Below are 18,013 nucleotides of genomic sequence, written 5' to 3'. Positions count from 1 at the left end.
TTGAAAAAGGTTTACGAGGGGGACGGACATTTGGACTGCATATATTGCCTCCACCCTCACCATTCGGCGGATACCTGCGACATATGCAAGGGGTTTTCTCAAAAAACCCTCAAAGACCGGAACCGACGCCTGGTGGCATGGCTGAATGATGGAGCGGGGGCATGCTCCCCCTCGGAGGTGGGCTCCACACAGTCGGCGGAAACATCGCGCCGAGCGGCCTCGTCGGAACCGCCGGAACCGCCGGCGAAGAAATCTAGACCGTCGGAAAGAGTCGTATGGAAGTCACTCCACTAGAGACTCCTCGGCAAAGAAATCATCCTCATCAAAAAAGCATGAGAAGGAAAGGAAATACTCCTCTGGCGATCATCACAGATCGACCACGAGTCGTGTAAAAGCGGGCACAGTGTGGAGAAGGCGGGACCGCCAAAACCACCTGCGATGTCTTCGTCGCCGACGGCGGTCCAGTCATCGACCGCCTCCCTACCACTTGCACAGGGGGCATCCACCGTCCCGTCGACGGGGATCCTACAGGAGGCCTGAAGTCTTTGACCCGACCCCCCCGGAGCCTTTGCTACAAGAACAAGCTATGTTGCTGTCCTCGGAGGACGAGAACGAGAGAGTTGCTGGCCCAGCAGACCTAGGGCTACGAGCGGCTGACAAGTCGTCGACGAGGGCCTCCGTTACACCGGTATCTGCCCCTCTCCTCAATCCTCAATCGGTTTTGTCGTTGGATATTCTGTCCACGCTTCAGTCCTTGTTGCAGTCGTTGGACCAGCGACTACCCCAGGCAAGCCTGCCACAGGCACTCGTCGACGAGCCGGGCCCGTCCCGTCAACCGACGCACCCACGCACGCCAATCTCAACACTGTCACAGGAGGAAGGTGAGCTGCCAGATTCGGAGTCCGACAGGGGGGGCCATGTCGGATATCTCATCATCCCCCTCCAGGGATCCTAAAACCCCAGAAGCCAAGCTCACCCATCCCCTCCGGACGACATTGCGTCATTCCATTCTATGATGGAGAAGGCATACAAAGAATTTGGTCTGTCCCAAGAAGAACAGAAAAAGGATTGTTTTTTGTTCGACCACATGGGTAAGAGAAGGAGGTTGGTGTTCTCGATACCTATACTGGACCATGTATGGAAAGAGGGGTTGCAGACAATGAGACACCCATTCTCAGAACCAGCAGTGAAAGGACGCCTAGAAAAAAAGTTTAAGGCTCCAGAGTCTACCCCCAAGTGTTTATCCTCCCAACCAACACCGGACTCGGTGGTGTCGGCGGCAGCAGCGAGAAAGGCAAAGGCACAGCACAAGTGCACGACTCCTCCTGAGAACGAGGCGAGACGCCAAGATGCCTTTGGCAAGAAAGTGCTCTCCGTGGGAGCGACCATAGTAAAGGCCCCAAACTCTCTGGCAATTGTGGCCAGATACGATAGGGAGATGTGGCACAGATTAGTTCCGCTGCTTGATCATCTTCCAGAAGAACAGAGGAAGGCGGTGATGCTACTGGTCCGAGAGGGTGAGGAAGCCTCAAATCACGCAATAAACATCGCGGTGGATCTCGCTGAGTCAGGCTTCAAGCAAGTCAACAATGGGGTGGTATTGCGTCGACAGTCATGGCTTAAGTGTACCTACTTCAGGCCAGAGGTGCAATACAAGGTCTTAGATATGCCCTTTGAGGGAGACCTTCTTTTCGGCAAGAAGGTGGACGAGGCCCTAAAAGGGATGAAAGAAGATTCGGACACGGCACGTTCATTGGGTGCCCTCCAGAGTGGCAGAAGTTACAAGTCTTTTCGTCCCTTTAGAGGGGCTTCAGGTAATTCAAGATTCTCTTCTGGAGACCGATCCTTTGCCAGATCGGCTTACCCCTCCCAGGGATAGACGTGCCTCACAATCGGCTAACCAACGACGAAACTTCCAGTCTTCCAGAAAACGACCATCATACCCATCGTCGTCGAGAGACAAGCAAAATAAAGATCAGCAGTGACATACCACGCACCGTTCTGGGGGGAAGAGTCTCAGCATGTCGACGAATGGGAAAGGATAACGACGGACCAATGGGTGTTAGACACCATAAGAAACGGACACTCTCTGCAATTCAAACACAACCCTCCGCAAATTCCACCTGCGTTCACCGCTCAGTCCCATATGAAGGTACTGCAACAAGAGGTTACACTCATGTTGGCGAAGGGCGTGATAGAATTAGTTCCAACATCACAGAGAGGTCAAGGAGTCTACTCAAGATACTTCGTCGTAAAAAAGCCGAACGGCAAATGGCGTCCCATTCTAGACTTACACGATCTCAAGTCCTTAAAGAGCCTAAAATTCAAGATGCTCACTCTGCAGGAAGTGATCCGCGCAGTTCAAAGGGGAGATGTCCTGGCGTCCCTGGATTTACAGGACGCGTATTTCCATATTCCAATGTGTCGGAAACACAGGAAATTCCTACGTTTTGTAATAGGGCGAACTCACTACCAATTCACGGTTCTTCCTTTCGGGCTCAAGACCTCCCCCAGAACGTTCACAAAATGCCTGGCTCCAGTGGCTGCCTGGCTAAGGAAGCAAAGCCACCATGTATACCCATACCTCGACGACTGGCTGGTAAGGGGATCCTCCCCAGCGTCGACCGACGCAAGTCTGCAAGCCACCAGGCAGCTTCTACAACGACTAGGATTCGCCATAAACTTCGAGAAATCCTCTCTGCGGCCATCGAGAACGCTGGTATTCTTGGGGGCACAGTTCGAGACTGTTAGGGCTGGTGAAACCTTCCCTCGACAGGACCTCAAGACTCATTCAACAAGCGGCCCGGCTACGGCGAAACACCAGGATCTCAGTGAGAAAGTATGTTTCGGTCCTGGGGGGCCATGTCATCCTGCATACATCTGTTGAGAAACTGTCGACTATTCATGAGGCCAGTCCAAGAATTCCTCGCGGACCGATGGACACAGGCTCAGGGATCGTGGTCGGACAGGATAACCGTCGACGACAAGCTACGTCGGACCCTCCAGTGGTGGCAGAGTTCCCACAATCTGACCAACGGTGTGCCCCTACAGGAGCCGGAGTTTCAGAGCACCATAGTTACGGATGTGTCCCTAACCGGATGGGGAGCGCACATGGGTGCTCTCCAAACGCAAGGTCGCTGGTCTCCAACGGAGTCACTCCTACACATAAACGTACTGGAACTCAGAGCGATACGATGGGCTTTGAAGGCGTTCCTACCACACATCAAGAGTTTGCGAGAGCGAATACTGACCGACAATACAACAGCCATGTTTTATCTGAGGAAACAAGGAGGGACACGATCGAGGACTCTTTCCATAGAAGCCCAGAAAACATGGCATTGGGCATCGAAACACGAAATTTCCCTCGTGGCTCATCACCTTCCAGGAGTGAGGAACGGCCAAGCCGACTCCCTCAGCAGAAGCATGGCCCAGATTCACGAGTGGGAAGTGGACACGGGTCACTTGAGGAAAGTGTTCGAGAAATGGGGTCACCCCCCTCTGGACGCCTTTGCGACCAAAGACCACAAGAAATGCCAGCAATTTGCAAGCAGATGGCCCCAAGAGGGATCGGTGGGGGAGGCGTTCTCCTTTCCATGGACGGACATGTTCCTCTATGCTTCCCCCCGTTTCCCCTCGTATGGAAAACAATACAGTGGATACGCAGATACAATTGCCGGGTGATTCTAGTGACACCATACTGGCCGAGGCAACCGTGGTTCTCAGACCTCCTCCATCTATCGCTGGAACATCCCATAGCGTTTCCGAAAGTCCCGTACCTTCTATCCCGGGACAGAGGCACGGTGTGGCATCACGACCCGGACAGTCTCAACCTTACGTCCTGGCTCCTGACTTCTCGGAGTTCGGCACCTTAGACATTTCAGAGGATTGCCAAAAAATTCTACAGGCGGCTAGAGCCCCTTCTACTAACAAATCTTACTCCTATAAGTGGCAGAGATTCTGTGAATGGTGTAGAGGACAACGGGGCCTACAACCATTGTTGGTGACGCCGGAACAAGTTCTACCTTACCTGCTCCTCTTGGCAGAAAAGGGATTGTCCCCCTCGTCGATAAAGGTACACCTGGCAGCCATCTCGAGGTTCACAAGGAAGAGGCAGTCGTCTCCTCTATTCAGTGACAGACTGGTAAAACACTTCATGCGGGGTTTATTTCGAGCCTTTCCCCGGTGAAACGTTTTCCCCCGACGTGGAGCCTCAACAGTGTTGGCAGGCTTGATGAAACCGCCTTTCGAGCCTATGGCCACGTCCGACATAAAATTCATTTCGTGGAAGTTGGCATTCCTGATAGCTATCACATCAGCCAGACGTATCTCGGAACTACAAGCGCTGGTCGTGGACCCGCCCTACCTAAGATTCTTTAAGGACAAGGTAGTCCTGGCAACTAACCCTATGTTCGTCCCGAAGGTTCCGACGGTATACCACAAACACTCCGTGGTTCTGCCTACTTTCTTCGCCACTCCATCGGCAGCAGAAAAAACTCTTCATACCCTGGACGTTAAGAGGGCCCTGAAATTCGAACCTACATCGTACACAAGACATCAGGGCTACTCGGCAACTGTTCGTCGCATATGGTCCGTCGACGAGAGGAAAAGCAATCTCTAAACGGACTGGCTAGATGGGTCTCGTCGACGATTGCTTTTTGTCACTCTAAGGCCGGAAGGCCACTGCAAGGACATCCTAGAGCTCATTCTACAAGGTCTATGTCCTCCTCAACAGCGTTATGGGCTGGGATTCCGCTGACGGACATATGCCAAGCGGCGGCATGGTCAGTGCCCCACACGTTTACCCGCCACTACTGCCTTGCCAGGCAGCATGCAGACGAGGTGCAGATGGGAAGAGCGGTCCTGCGCCATTTGTTTCAGTAAGGTAAGCTCTTCCCTGTGGAGATTCGGTTATCTACCCTCTTAAGGGCGATATACTTTGTGGGCAATGTTATGACTTAACTTATCCCTACGGGAGATATGCATTGTGTAGTAGGGTGAGGATATATATTGTTACATTACATTCTCACCGCCGTCTCAAGCGTTACTGCTATACAATCTATTCTAAGCATGTGAATCCATGAAAGATCCAATGCTGGAGAAGGGAATAGTTTCTTACCTGTAACTCCATTTCTCCAGCATTGGTATCTTTCATGGATTCACATGCGCCCGCCAACCTCCCCGTATGTAATGTATGTGATAAATTTAACCCTTCCTACTTTGGAGGGGCCGAAATCTGAAGGGGAGCCGCGGGGGCGGGCCTCTTATACTAGCATGGCCTGCGGAGCATGCGTAGGCGGGTCCTAGAAGGACGTAGATGGGACACAAGTGTAGAAAGTTTTTCCTTTGAAAAAGGCTATATATGTGTACCGAGGGGTCCCGGTCTGACGACGGGGAATATTCTAAGCATGTGAATCCATGAAAGATACCAATGCTGGAGAAATGGAGTTACAGGTAAGAAACTATTCCCTTTTTGCCTACACCCGGGCATCCGGACCAAGCCCATCCGCCCCGGGAGCAGGCATCCAGGTGCTTACTAAAAGCCCAGCAGCCCCCGCGCCATTGGCACCAGGCTCATAGAGGAAATCAGTCCTGGCGCCAGGCTCATGTACATTACTTACCTCATGCAGACCATGCTGCAATGAAGTAAGCCAACGTGAGGCCTGATTGAGACTTTTTATTTTTTTTTTACTCGGGTGTGGTTCTGGGGGAACTTCTTACCTGGGACTACTTTGAAGGCTATTTAAACCACGCCTGAACAGCAGCACATGCTTGGTGTTATTCTGCATCCAGCAGCGTAACGCTCACCGTGCCTGCAGCCAGCATCCAGTCTTCTGCCACGCCCGCCTCGAATCCAGAGCTCCTAGAAAAAGAAGGAAAGGTTAGAACACGGACATTATTTTAATTCCTTACCTGATTCCGGATCCATCACGTGTTCGAACTTGGAAAGGACATTATTTCTGCACGCATCGCCAGCTGCAGCGCCGCGCCATACTCGCCAGTCCTCACAGCATTTTTCGATTCGGCGCTGCCTCCATTTGCCTCGCCGAACTCCAGCATCTAGGGGACAAAAGAAATATAAGGTGAGCCGAGAGAGCCAACAAATACAATCTTTTTAGCACCATAGACTTACCTGATTTACCACCACCGGCGGCATTATTCTTTAAAATCCTGCAACTTCTTGCGCCGCACCTGTAAGGAGAGGGAGAACAACAAGTTAAATGCACGCATCTTTTACCGGACAGTGTTGGGTAATACAGACTCTTACCTGAACGCCATCAGCTGCCACAAGACAATCTTCTCTTGGACCCAGCTGCAACACAAGAAGGGAATGGGACAAGAGTGAACATGGGACATATTGAACTCTTTGGACTTTATACTTACGGGTTCTCGCCAGGAACCTCAGTATTCATCCGGAACCCTTCCAACGCCTTCGAACCAGTGAAGTAACTGGTAGCTACGCGCCCCTGCATTCCACGCAGGATGGAGAGCTCATCATTCAAAAACATAAGGTGAGATTACTGAAAGGGAATATCGGAGGTGATTAGTGGGGAGAACAGTGGGGTGCCATTACTAGAATCCATGGGTGGCTAAATCCCTTTCTCCACTTGCAGGAGAATACTGCTACGGGCCAAGCAAATGAGATTAGGTGGGCCAGTCCAGTCTGTCATCTCTGCACTACGCTTCACATTGAAGGAGACCACAGCTGTCTGTCCGATCGACTCCCCTGTGGGAGCCAGGTGAGCGTAACAGGAACATAGATGTCGTACCACTTTCTCTCTTTTCTGTACTCACGTTAGTCATAAGGCTCCCTCTCGGCAGCAAAAATACAATCTGAGGGACCTCGACACATGAGGGGTCTTGGGTACACTACACGTAGGGATAGTTTTACAGGCATGCCCATGTCGACGTCCCCCTTTGATTCTCGAAAGATGAGATGCAATACTCTGCGGTTACCACTGTATGTCGGACCATATGCACATCATGTGAACCTAAGCAGATACAACCATCAATGCTATTACGGTAAGTAATGCATGTCGTCTTGGTTGGACGTGAAAGACACATGACCACTATGATTTGCCCAAATTGCGAGGTGATTTATAGAATTGCAAAACTACATTCATTTGGCAGTGATGGATAAAAGTTACGCCAATATAGGCGACAAACATGAAATGTTAAGTGTCCTTAGTGACATCACATCTAGAGTACATTTACTTGTTACTGGGATTGCAAAGCGAACTGTTGTGCAATGTTTGTGCATAAGCACCATCATAATCCTCAACACGGGACTGTGTGAGGCAGGCTGCCCTGAAGTCCTGCAGCTCGGTAACTCATTGCGGGCGTGTCTCGTCTTCCGATATGTAGGACAACCATCCAGAGTTTTCTCGGCAGCAGCAGTTCTCCTTGGTTGGCATGACCTCGCACCTATTGCAGGTACACCAGGTGGACACGTCGTCCATGCGACTAGGCTCAGGCTCTTGATCTGATGATTCGTCCTCCCAACTGTCGTCTAAAGCCCTATCGTTTCTGCATCTTTCTCTTTCGAGTTATTCCACCTCGGAATACTCCGGCTCGTAGGGCTGTATTGTTGCCATTATGCGACAAAATTAAAATGGATAGTAATGATAGTACTAGTATCTGTTCGCACAGGCTACGAGCAACGAAGATAGCTGAATGGAGCAGAAACGAACCACAGGATACACAGACCGTGAAACGATTGACAAAGCAACTCTGATGGCTGATGAGAAGCGGTCTGTTTATACTTATTGAGCAAAGAGGCGTCCTGCCATTTCCATGGAGACACGTCATTAGCTGGAGCGCACTGAACGTTGACACACGACGTGCATTGGTGTTGTGAAATGGATGTCTGCCTCGGGGGAGGGGAGATGATTTATTGCCGCCAGGGCAGTTCACCTTAGGGTGATGCGGCAACGGATAAGATTAGCACAAGATGGCCGTGCCCTGCTGCCTGATTTCGCATGTGTAAAAGTGAGGAACACTACAGTAAGGTGCATAGCAAATGTTTGATCGATCAATTTATGCTTAAAAACACATGCCCTGGACAATCATTTTTGAGAGCACTATCCCTTAAGAGCATTGCGGGAAAAGTTAGTCTGGTTACAAGAACCTGAAGTATCACCAGAAATAGGGGTACAGTGTAGAAAATTGGGGATTGGAAGTGTTTCTGGTTAAATTTAACCCTGGGGCAATAAAATATTTTGTTTGAAAACTATGATGAGCAGAGGGTATGGACGGTCCTGGGACAAGAAGTAGAACAAGCAAGGGAAAATGGAGGGGAAGATAAAGGTGGTATAAATAATGAAGGGGCAGGGCAAGGAGGTGGTGAGAAAACCGTCCCTGCCACAAGAGGCAGTGAGGCGGGACAGACCAAGAAATAGACCATGGTAGTACAAGATTGGAAGAATGCTAAAGGGGTAGAAAACATGGATATGCAGATGCCTCTAGTACATAAAGGAGTAGGGATAACGCAGTATGTGCCATGACCTCAAATGAACAAAAATCATTTGATTAAAGCTCTTCCCCCAGCTTCTAGCCGGAGCTAGTAAATGGGTCTATGAATTTGAAAAACAGCAGGGGTAGCCATAGCACTAGGAGTTTACTGACTGCCATAGTTGGCAGGCTGGGGACATATGGGGTAACTCTTGGAGATAATTAACATGATTTCCCAGCCTTTGAGGTAAGGGCAAGACTATGGGTGCCGTACAAAGTATGTACCCAGATACCCTGACTTACATTCTTTAGTGCAGTGCACAATGGGTGATGGTGAGGACCCAGTTAGGTTTATTAAGTTACAGGAGAGCTGAGACCGTACCATGTTTCTATTTTATTCTGAAGAGCGGACTACCAAAAGAGGTCCAGAGGGCACTAGATAAAATTGTGGGAATTGAAGCCAAAGGGTGTGCAGAGATGCAAAGTATAATAGTCCACCATTGTAAGAGAATCAAGGAGCTGGACAGGGAGATAGTCCAGAAGCAGCAAACTGATGAGGCAAAACTAGTGGAAAAGAAATGTTCAAGCACTAGTGAAGGCACCGGCTCATGGGTTAAGGACGGGGAAACACTCGACACATTGGGAATGCTATAGATGTGGCGCTATGGGGTGAAGGAGGACAAGAACAAGGGGTGGTGGGGGGGGGTTGGACAGTACCCCAACCCACAGTGGCAGTATGGAGGAGCACCAAGGGGAAGAGGAGAATTTCGAGGAGCAGGAGGCTTTGGCAGGGGATGGGGCATCTGAGGAGGATTGGGAACGGCACAGTGCTGGTATTGCGGGAAATGGGGGCATTTTGCAAGCGAGTGCAGGAACAGGCTTGGGATGAGATTTAATTATGGGCCATCGTCTCCCGGGCAGGAATTCCAAGGGCCTCGAGGAAGGAGACTACAAATTTGGCGAGGGGGTCAAAATCGGTTCCCTTGTGGGACTGGCGTGTATGGGCAACTGCAGCAGGGTGAGGGACCACAAACAGGTTGGCAGGGGGGAACGGGCACCCCGTTCCAAAGAGTTGCAATAACAGCACAGCCCTTTTCATTCCTGGGACAAATACATGTTCTGATTAGAACAGCCCACAAAGCTCTCGCTTTTGATAACCGCACACTCTGAAGAGGAGCCCTTGGTGGAGGTGGAAATCTGAAACTGGCAATTTATATTTATGGTAGATTCAAGTGCAACTAAATCATGCATCATGGAGGGGAACTGGATATAAAAGTTGGAGAGGAGGTGACTTATGAGCCCCCTTGTTAAATTCAGAGGTCCCCTGTGAACTTGTTGGGTAGGGGATCTGCTCAGTAGAATAAATGTAACAATATAATTCACAGATTAATGGGTAGTGTGTTCCACTCCAGGGATGAGTAACTCGAGCAATGGTAATCAATGCAATAGCAAGGGAGTTGGTAGTCCATTGGGCTCCTGTGGTCCTAGATGTATTTATTTTTGTTATTAAGGTATTAGTAAATGCAGTGCCTCAAATTGTGACATTGTTGGCAAGTGCCTACAGATTTTTCCAACCTATGGTGCCACCCGAGATGGTGGCAGGGACAATATCAGACAAGAGTAGTCCTGATTAGAACAGGCCATGTTGAGTGCGAGTGGCGCACAGTATTGTGTATAGAGCCGATAGTGTAATTAAAAGAAAATTACTGATGAGTTATTTGAGGACATTGAGTAAAAAGGGGAGATTATTTTGGGAATATGCATCCCTGTGATGTCATGGTGCAGTATAGGCAGGTACAGTACCACCTGATAGCAGTAGTACCTCAGATTTTTTGAGGACACGCGATATGTGCCAGCACAAGTAGGGACTGTTAATCCACATGTTGGGTTACTGAGAGAAGTGACCCCAGTACAGATTACATTGAAGTCATGTGATTGGCGCAATCATCCAGTATGTGGATGATCGGTTGGTATGTAGTGAAAATGGACTTCAGTGCAGGAGGGATTATGTCACACTATACAAGGTAGTACTACAATACTGCCAACAGGAGGGACTATACTTGGGACAACTCATTTTTTTAACAAGTAAAATACTACCAGATAGGGCAGAGTCTGAGCGGTCTTCTAAGACCTTTGAGGTCACTCTGGCGGGACAACATAAGGAAAAGTACAGTGAGTCTGCGGACACAGGGAGCGCCGTTGGTACGGGCTCCGCGGCTGCCAGGCCGGGCACAGCATCAGACTCCATCAACCATGAGCCAACGCTCTGGCTCAAAGTTGGAAAACCTGGGTGGAGAAGCCCCGGTCGACCCGACGGAGAAAGCCAAGGGGGAGCGAGGCAGGGACCCCTCCACACCCCACGTTGAAGGCCACAGACGCACAGAAGGTCGTGAAGGCCCAGATTCACCCGGCTAAGACTTCGATTGAGGAAGTGGCAGCGTCCCTGGCAAAACCCGCAGATGCAGCCCCATGGAGGCTGCCTCAAAGCCAAGAGTTTTCCTGCCCTCCCGGAGGGAATCTTCTTTCCTACCCATCGAAAAGACCCCCGTGAAACCGCTGGCCGAGAAGGGGGGGGGGGGGGGTGTAATAGTCCTACCTGACTAGGATAACTCCTCCGAGGATGAGCTGGCGGGCCTCAAGTCAGTCTTGGACAAGAGATTTGTCAGTCAGGTCCTATGGGAGGGACCCAGACCAGGCAGATGTGGAGAGCGATGGGGTAGCCGACGAGGAACGGCAGATCGACTAGGAACCGGACACCACGCCGCTCCAGTCGCAACTGCTGCAACCGACAGACGGGTCGGAGGACATCTTGCTGGCCCTGCACACCATGTTCAGAAATGAGAACAAGGATGCATTTGCCTCCGGTGGACGATCCAGCGGTGGGTGGACCGTCGGGAAGCCATCCACCCCAACATCCTTCACCTCCATACCCTCCTCCAGGGGATGAGACTGGAACGGACAACGGCGGTGACTACTGAGCAGATCTCCCGTGGCCCCCCACCCAGGGCTGCTTCTCCTGACGAAATTCGCTTGTTTCAGGCCATGATCACTAGGGCCTCAGAACAGTTTCAGCTTCACCGGGGAGCAGAAGGAGGGATTCCTTTATCAGCGACGAGAGGCCAAGATGAAGACTGTGCTCTCGGTCCTGCTGTTGGGTGACGTCTGGGATGAGGGGCTGGCCCTCCTGAAGAACCCAGCCTCGGCCCTGGCGAAGAGAGACAGGTACAAGAAGTACCAGGTACCAGACTCTGAATCGATGTGCCTCAGAGCGCAGCCGTCTCGGGACTAGGTGGACTCTGCGGCTGCCAAGGAGAAATCTGCTGGGGCGTCCTCTTCGCTGCCGGACGGCAAGGGGAAGAAACTGGATACCATGGGACGTCTGGGTAATTTTGTCGGCAGCGATGACCCATTAAGGTGGCCAACGCTCTCCATCATGGCTCGCTATGATGGGAGCTGTGGTTTAAAATCGCCCCCCCTCCTGGACTTCCTCCCAGACGACAAGAGGGGAGAGGCTCTTGAAATCTTACAGGAAGGCGAGGTGGCTTCGGACCATGCCATTACGGGGAGCACGGACATCGCCGACTCCGGCTGCCGCCAGATGTGCAACAGAGTTTGCCTTTGCGACTGGCTCGGGGCCACTGACTTCCATCAGGACGTTCAGACGAGGCTACTGGACATGGCCTTCGACGGGAACAACTTGTTCGGCAAGGCAGTAGACGAGTCAATGCAGGCCATCAAGGCACACTGAAACGGCCCGTGCCTTGGGCACGCTCCATCAGCGACGGCTGTCCTTTCGGCCCTCAAGGTGTCTTCAAAGGATTTGGCGGCAGCTCGTCATACCATCCGGCCGCCTGCTCTTTGTCGCAGGAAGCCTACAGAGGCCGCAACAAGGCTGGCGGACCTAGTCGTCACCGCCAAGGGGCCCAAGGCGGTAAGGCCTCGGCGAAGCAGGACTGAACCGGCCGTGACGTCTTGCCCCACCAGAGCACTTCGGCGTGCGTAAATCCATCTCCACAGACTGTTAGGTGCTGGATGCCCTGGCACACAGACACACAAGTTGCAAAGGAAGTGTCCCTGTTTTCAACCTGTGGCCAGGAAAGAGAACCACATTCCTCAACTACTTCTAGAGGTACGAGCAATGCTAAAAAAGGGTGGGATGGAGCTTGTCCCGAAGAGGCTCTGGGGGGTCCAGAGTATACTCACGGTACTTCCTCATTTGAAAGACCACCACCGGCGGCTGGCGGCCCATCCTAGATCCCCGCCGCCTCAACTAATACATAGCCACCCTCCAGCACATGCTTAGACAGCTGGAAGAAAGGGACTTCCTGTTGTTGCTGGACCTGGAGGATGTCTACTTCCACATCCCCATTCACAAGGGGCACCAAAAGTTTCTGCGCTTCATGGTCCAAGGACAGCACTACCAGTTCAGGGCACTCCCCTTCGGTCTGAAGTCGGCTCCAAGGGTCTTGCAAGTGCCTGGCACGTCTAACCCTATCTGGACAATTGACTCATCCGAGCGAAGTCAAAGGAACTCGCTGTCGAACACACAGCGAGGACAGTTCGCTGCTCACGGACCTCGTGGTTCTTGATAAACTTTGCAAAGTCCTGCTTGGAGCCATCGCAGGACGCACAGTTCCTGGGAGCCAACTAACACTGTGGCACGCCTAGCCGCACTGTCGGAGGACAGGATAAAGGCCATTTTGAGCAAGGTACAACGCCTGTTGGCCATGATGGTCGCCAGGGTGAGGTCCATCAAGTCCCTGCTCAGCATGTCGAGCATCAACCTCTCTCGGCTGTGCAGACTGCGGATGCGGCTGCTGCAGGAGTTCCTCGATGCCCGTTGGATGCAGGCAAAGGGAAGCTTTGAGGACCGGATCACCCTCAACGAGACATTCTGTTGGGCGATTCGATGGGGGTGGGAGGGGTCCGCATGCATCTAGCGGCAGGCACAGACTTCCAGACCCCGGCGCATCAGATGGTGACAACGGGCGCGCACACTGGAAATCTCCCGAAGAAGTCGTTGCACATCAACATCCTTGAGCTCCGGGCCGTGTTTTGGGCCCTCAAATCATTTGTTCCATCCCACAAGGGCACGGTGGTGCGGGTCTTCACCAACACCACGACGATGTTCTACATTCGGAAGCAGGGGCGAGGGGGGGCCCCAAGTCCCCCCTGTTCTCCAAGGAAGCGCAGGACCTATGGCACTGGGCCGTCACTCAATGTTCCTGGTACCCTTTCATCTGGCATGTGTGAAGAACACCGTCGCCGACTCACTCAGCAAAGAGCTGTGCTCTTGCCATGAGTGGGAACTTCGGCAGGATCAGGTGGACCTACTGTTTCGACGATGGGGAAATCTCCAAGTCGATCTGTTTGTGGCGACGAACACAATGTGCTAGAGGTTCTCCCCAGCCGGGGAGCATGAGGGGATGCATTCTCATTCCCCTGGGACATCCTGTTTCTCTATGCGTTCCCACTGTTGCCCCTACGACTCATCAGTCAACTCAGACGGTCCTGGATGATCCTCGTCGCACTAGAGTGGCCGAGGCAGATATGGTACCCAGACCTTCTGGATTTGTCAGCGTCCCCTCCAGTCAAGCTTCCGGCGGACGCAGATCTTCTCGCCAGGGAAGGGGGCACGATCCTGCACCACAACCCGTTGCAACTGAACCTGCACGCCTGGTTCTTGCAGCGCTAGAGTTTGGTGGATACGAGATCCCGGCAGACTGCAAGAAGGTGCTTGCCAAGGCCAGGGCTTCTTCGACGCTCCAGTGCTACGTACATAAATGGAAGAGGTTCACCGTCTGGTGCCCTGCACAGATCAACCCTCTACGGATTACGGCCCCTCAAGTGCTGCCGTACTTGCTGTCGCAGGACAAAGCAGGGCTGGCGCATACTTCTATCAAGACTAGTCTGGCGCCATCTCCTGCTACACCAGCACTCTGGGGCGATAGTCGCTGTGGTCGCATCGCCTGGTTAAGGAGTTCATGAAAGGACTTTTCCACTCGTTCCGCCGGTGAAGGCTCTGACCCTGGCGTGGGAGCTCAATGTGGTGCTGACTAGGCTCATGGGTCCCCCGTTCGAGCCTCTGCATTCGGCACCTCCTGAGATTCCTGTCGTGGAATAGTGTTCCTGGTGGCCATCACCTCCGCAGAGCGAGTGGGAGAGATCCAGGCCCTCTCCTGTAAGCCCCCGTACTTGACTTTCCACACAATGAGGGTCGTGCCCAAGGTGCCGTCAGATTTCCATCTCAACGAGCCCTTGGTGTCGCCGGCTGAGAACTTTACACTCGCCGAATGTGGCTAGAGCGCTGAAGTTCTATGTGGACTGCACAAAGTTTTCGGAAGACGTCGCAGCTGTTTGTGAACCAGGGGAAGGCCCTCTCCAAGGCCTCCATTTCCAGGAGGCCCTCCGGCTGCATCACACTGTCACCAGTTTGCAAACCGACCGTTGCCTGGCTGTCCAAGAGCCCATTCGACCAGAGGGATTGCTACAACTACGGCATTCCTGTCTGGTGTGCCCCTGCTGGACATCTGCAGGGCTGCTATGTGGAGGTCGACTCGCACCTTCACGAGATTCTACTGCGTCGACCGGGATTCCAGGGAGGAGTCCAGAGTCGGCCAAGCAGTGCTGCACAACCGGTTTGCTTGAAGGTGAGCCTGGTGAGGAGGTAAGAGATGCTTAAGGTTGAGTTGTTGAAATGCTTTTGTCACCTTGTGCTTGCATGTGTGTACTGCTATGTATTATTGTATTCATGAGCATGTGAATCAATGCCAGACCCCATGCTGGAGAAGGAACAAGTTACTTACTTGTAACTGTTCTCCAGCATGGGTTTGGCATGGATTCACATGCGAACCCTCCCGCCTACCCCTCTGCGGTTCTTCTCTTGGTCCTACTGCCACTTTTGGTTCTACCAAATCTGAGGATGGCTGCCTGTGGAGGGGCTTGGGTAGGGGGCAGTATGACCCAGAGACCAGTGATTGGTTGTTAGGAGAAAGACGGTTCAGAAACGAAACTGATTTTTTTATAGAATTCCCAGCTTGATGACAGGGAATATTCAGGAGCATTTGAATCAATACCAGACCCATGCTGGAGAACAGTTGCATGTAACGTGTTCCTTACTTCAACATGTTGGTAATCTACAGGACCTGGGTGCCAATTGTCTATCGGATGGATCACTATTAGAAACATGTACACCCAGTTACTATTAGTTCTGCAGATCCTACAGATTTGGCTGGTGAAATATTAACCTATGATCATCCGAGAGACTATTGTAATGCTAGTTTTTTCAGTGGCTTGTTGATTTATGCATTAGTAAATTGACATTTTCTACCTCCTTTTCCAGTCTCACATCCAGAGCACATCGGACCGAATACAGTTCAATGATCTCCAGTCATTGCTTTGTGCTACTCTCCAGGTGAGGCCATGGTGATCGTCACTACATCGCGAGCTGCCATTACTGGTTTCCAGGATTTCTCCCACCATGAAGTCTGTGCTTGCACAATACTGGGCCATAATGAAAGAAGTGATACAATTAGTGTGCAATATCAGATTATTGATGGTTTTTAGGGTTCTCTATAGATGGCAGGAAACTGACTTGTGAGTTAAATATGAAGCTTTTCCTGAATTTGAGTGTATTGCGGTTAGTTGCATCTTAAATGGACTCAAGGATCAGGTTTGTAAGGTAGTGCCATGGCATGTTGGTGATTTGGCTTATCCCTCTGCTTTTAGAATGTATTGAGGAAGGTCCAACATCAGGATGCCCTGCAGATTTCTGATGTGGTGATGGCGTCTCTTCTCAGGATGTTCCAAGGAACTGCTGGTTCCGGTGGTGTACAGGAGGATGCGTTAATGGCTGTAAGCACATTAGTCGAAGGTTAGTCCTTTGCTGTTAAGATTTGGGATATTTACTTTAATAATTGCATGGAGGTTTCTTGCTGGCATGCCCAATTGCTGTGAACCTTTTCTTTTAAATGGGTCATCCTTGAGCAACTGATTTCGATGTTCCAGTTAAGTGGTGTGATGAGGTTTCAAAGAAGTGGCTGCATGCTATATTTTGCAATTTTCTCAGTGAACCGATGCATTCATGCACTGCAAGGAATAAATATTAGACAAGATGTCTATTAATTGCAACTATGTCCTTTCAGGGGATCAAAAGACCAATTTCACTAACTGTTTGAGAATACAGATGAGAGCAATTGGTGCTAGACTGCAGAACCTAAACTATACATTGTTTAATTCCTTTTTTACAGTTTTAGGAGGAGAGTTTCTCAAATACATGGAAGCCTTCAAGCCATTTTTAGGAATTGGACTGAAGAACTATGCAGAATACCAGGTAGAGGAGAATTCGCAGTAAGGCATGTCCTCCCTTGTTTTCACTGACTGGGCATATGCAACAGGAACGCATGGGAGGGGCGGTTCTTTACTGTACAGAGCACACTTAATAGTTTGCTATTAGGTGGACGGGTATGATCTTACCCAGTATTGGATAGTTGCAGATGATCATATCAGTTGCTGAGAGGTGGTTTGACTTTTATAAACAAAATAAACCAGAAGGAAACTAGTTCAAATGCATTCATTACCCTTCACACAGCATAAAAACGCTACTATCCCTAAAAAAAAAAAAAAAAATCACCAATTCACTTTTTTGGCAATGGGCTTGACCTCTTGCACCACCATAAAACTTAGTGTCCTGTACGGTTTGGGCCGCCTGTGTTGGATTAACATGGCACATGTTTGTGCTGCCCCGTCTTTTTTGCTTGGGCAATGTGATCAGTCAACACTTTGTTGTCGTTGGTTTGATGGTCGTTTAATTGGTTTACTCTGGCACTAGTTTGTCTTTGTGCCTTGTACAGTGATTGACCTCTTTGTTCAGATGGATTTCTCAAATCTGCCCTGGTGTGAGGATTTGGGGAGGCCACCCTATCATGTTGAAATGGTAAGAAATGGGTGGTTTGCCAAACCCTATCAAGGTACATTAGCAGAGTGGCAAGGCTTAGTCTCAAGAAGGGTGTGAGATGAATGGTCTAGGGCTACATTGAGTCCAAACACAGCTACGCCAGTAATACAGTTTAGAATACAATTAAGCCTTTAGATTACACATTAAGCAGATAAATGTATAGTCAAATATCCCACTAAGTTATACACAAGATCTAGAATGGCATATGATCAATTACCAGTGAAACACCGGTGCATACTAGGATGCTTAGAAATTAAGCCAGATTCACAAAATGGCTCATCTAAGTCTTATAAAGTCCAGCACTAAGGTAGTTTAGTGCCTTGTGTCCAAAAGTCACCAGTTCAAAGTACTTTTTAGATTTGTAGTGCCAGTGGTTAAGATAAGAGGGAAGTTCAGATCAGGACTCGCTCAATCCCAACACTAGGATAGGCCTAGGGAGGGGATCCTTATCCCAGGTTCCACTACCAAAGGTAAGGCCACAGTGAGTTGGGGGGGGGGGGGTCATGATTTTATGCCTTTGTTGGAGACTGGTGGTGGGCACAGGGAGAAGCATTGAATATGTCGACGTAGCCCCAGTCCTCCGTTCTCCAGATACCACTTGTGGTGATT

General features: G+C 50.7%; 1 protein-coding gene across 1 annotated transcript in view; it reads left to right on the top strand.

Moving 5' to 3' along the window:
- Positions 1–18,013, top strand: part of KPNB1 (karyopherin subunit beta 1) — a 182,191-nt gene that overhangs the window by 139,292 nt on the left and 24,886 nt on the right. The window contains exons 14-16 of the mRNA XM_069634658.1: positions 15,791–15,862; positions 16,177–16,321; positions 16,698–16,780. Of these exons, the coding sequence (XP_069490759.1) occupies positions 15,791–15,862; positions 16,177–16,321; positions 16,698–16,780 (300 nt within the window). The remainder of the gene's footprint in view (positions 1–15,790; positions 15,863–16,176; positions 16,322–16,697; positions 16,781–18,013) is intronic.

This window comes from Ambystoma mexicanum, chromosome 13 (genome assembly GCF_040938575.1).
Source record: "Ambystoma mexicanum isolate Mex_15411 chromosome 13, UKY_AmexF1_1, whole genome shotgun sequence".
In the NCBI taxonomy this organism is placed as follows: domain Eukaryota; kingdom Metazoa; phylum Chordata; class Amphibia; order Caudata; family Ambystomatidae; genus Ambystoma; species Ambystoma mexicanum.
This window is presented reverse-complemented; position numbering and strand designations above follow the sequence as displayed.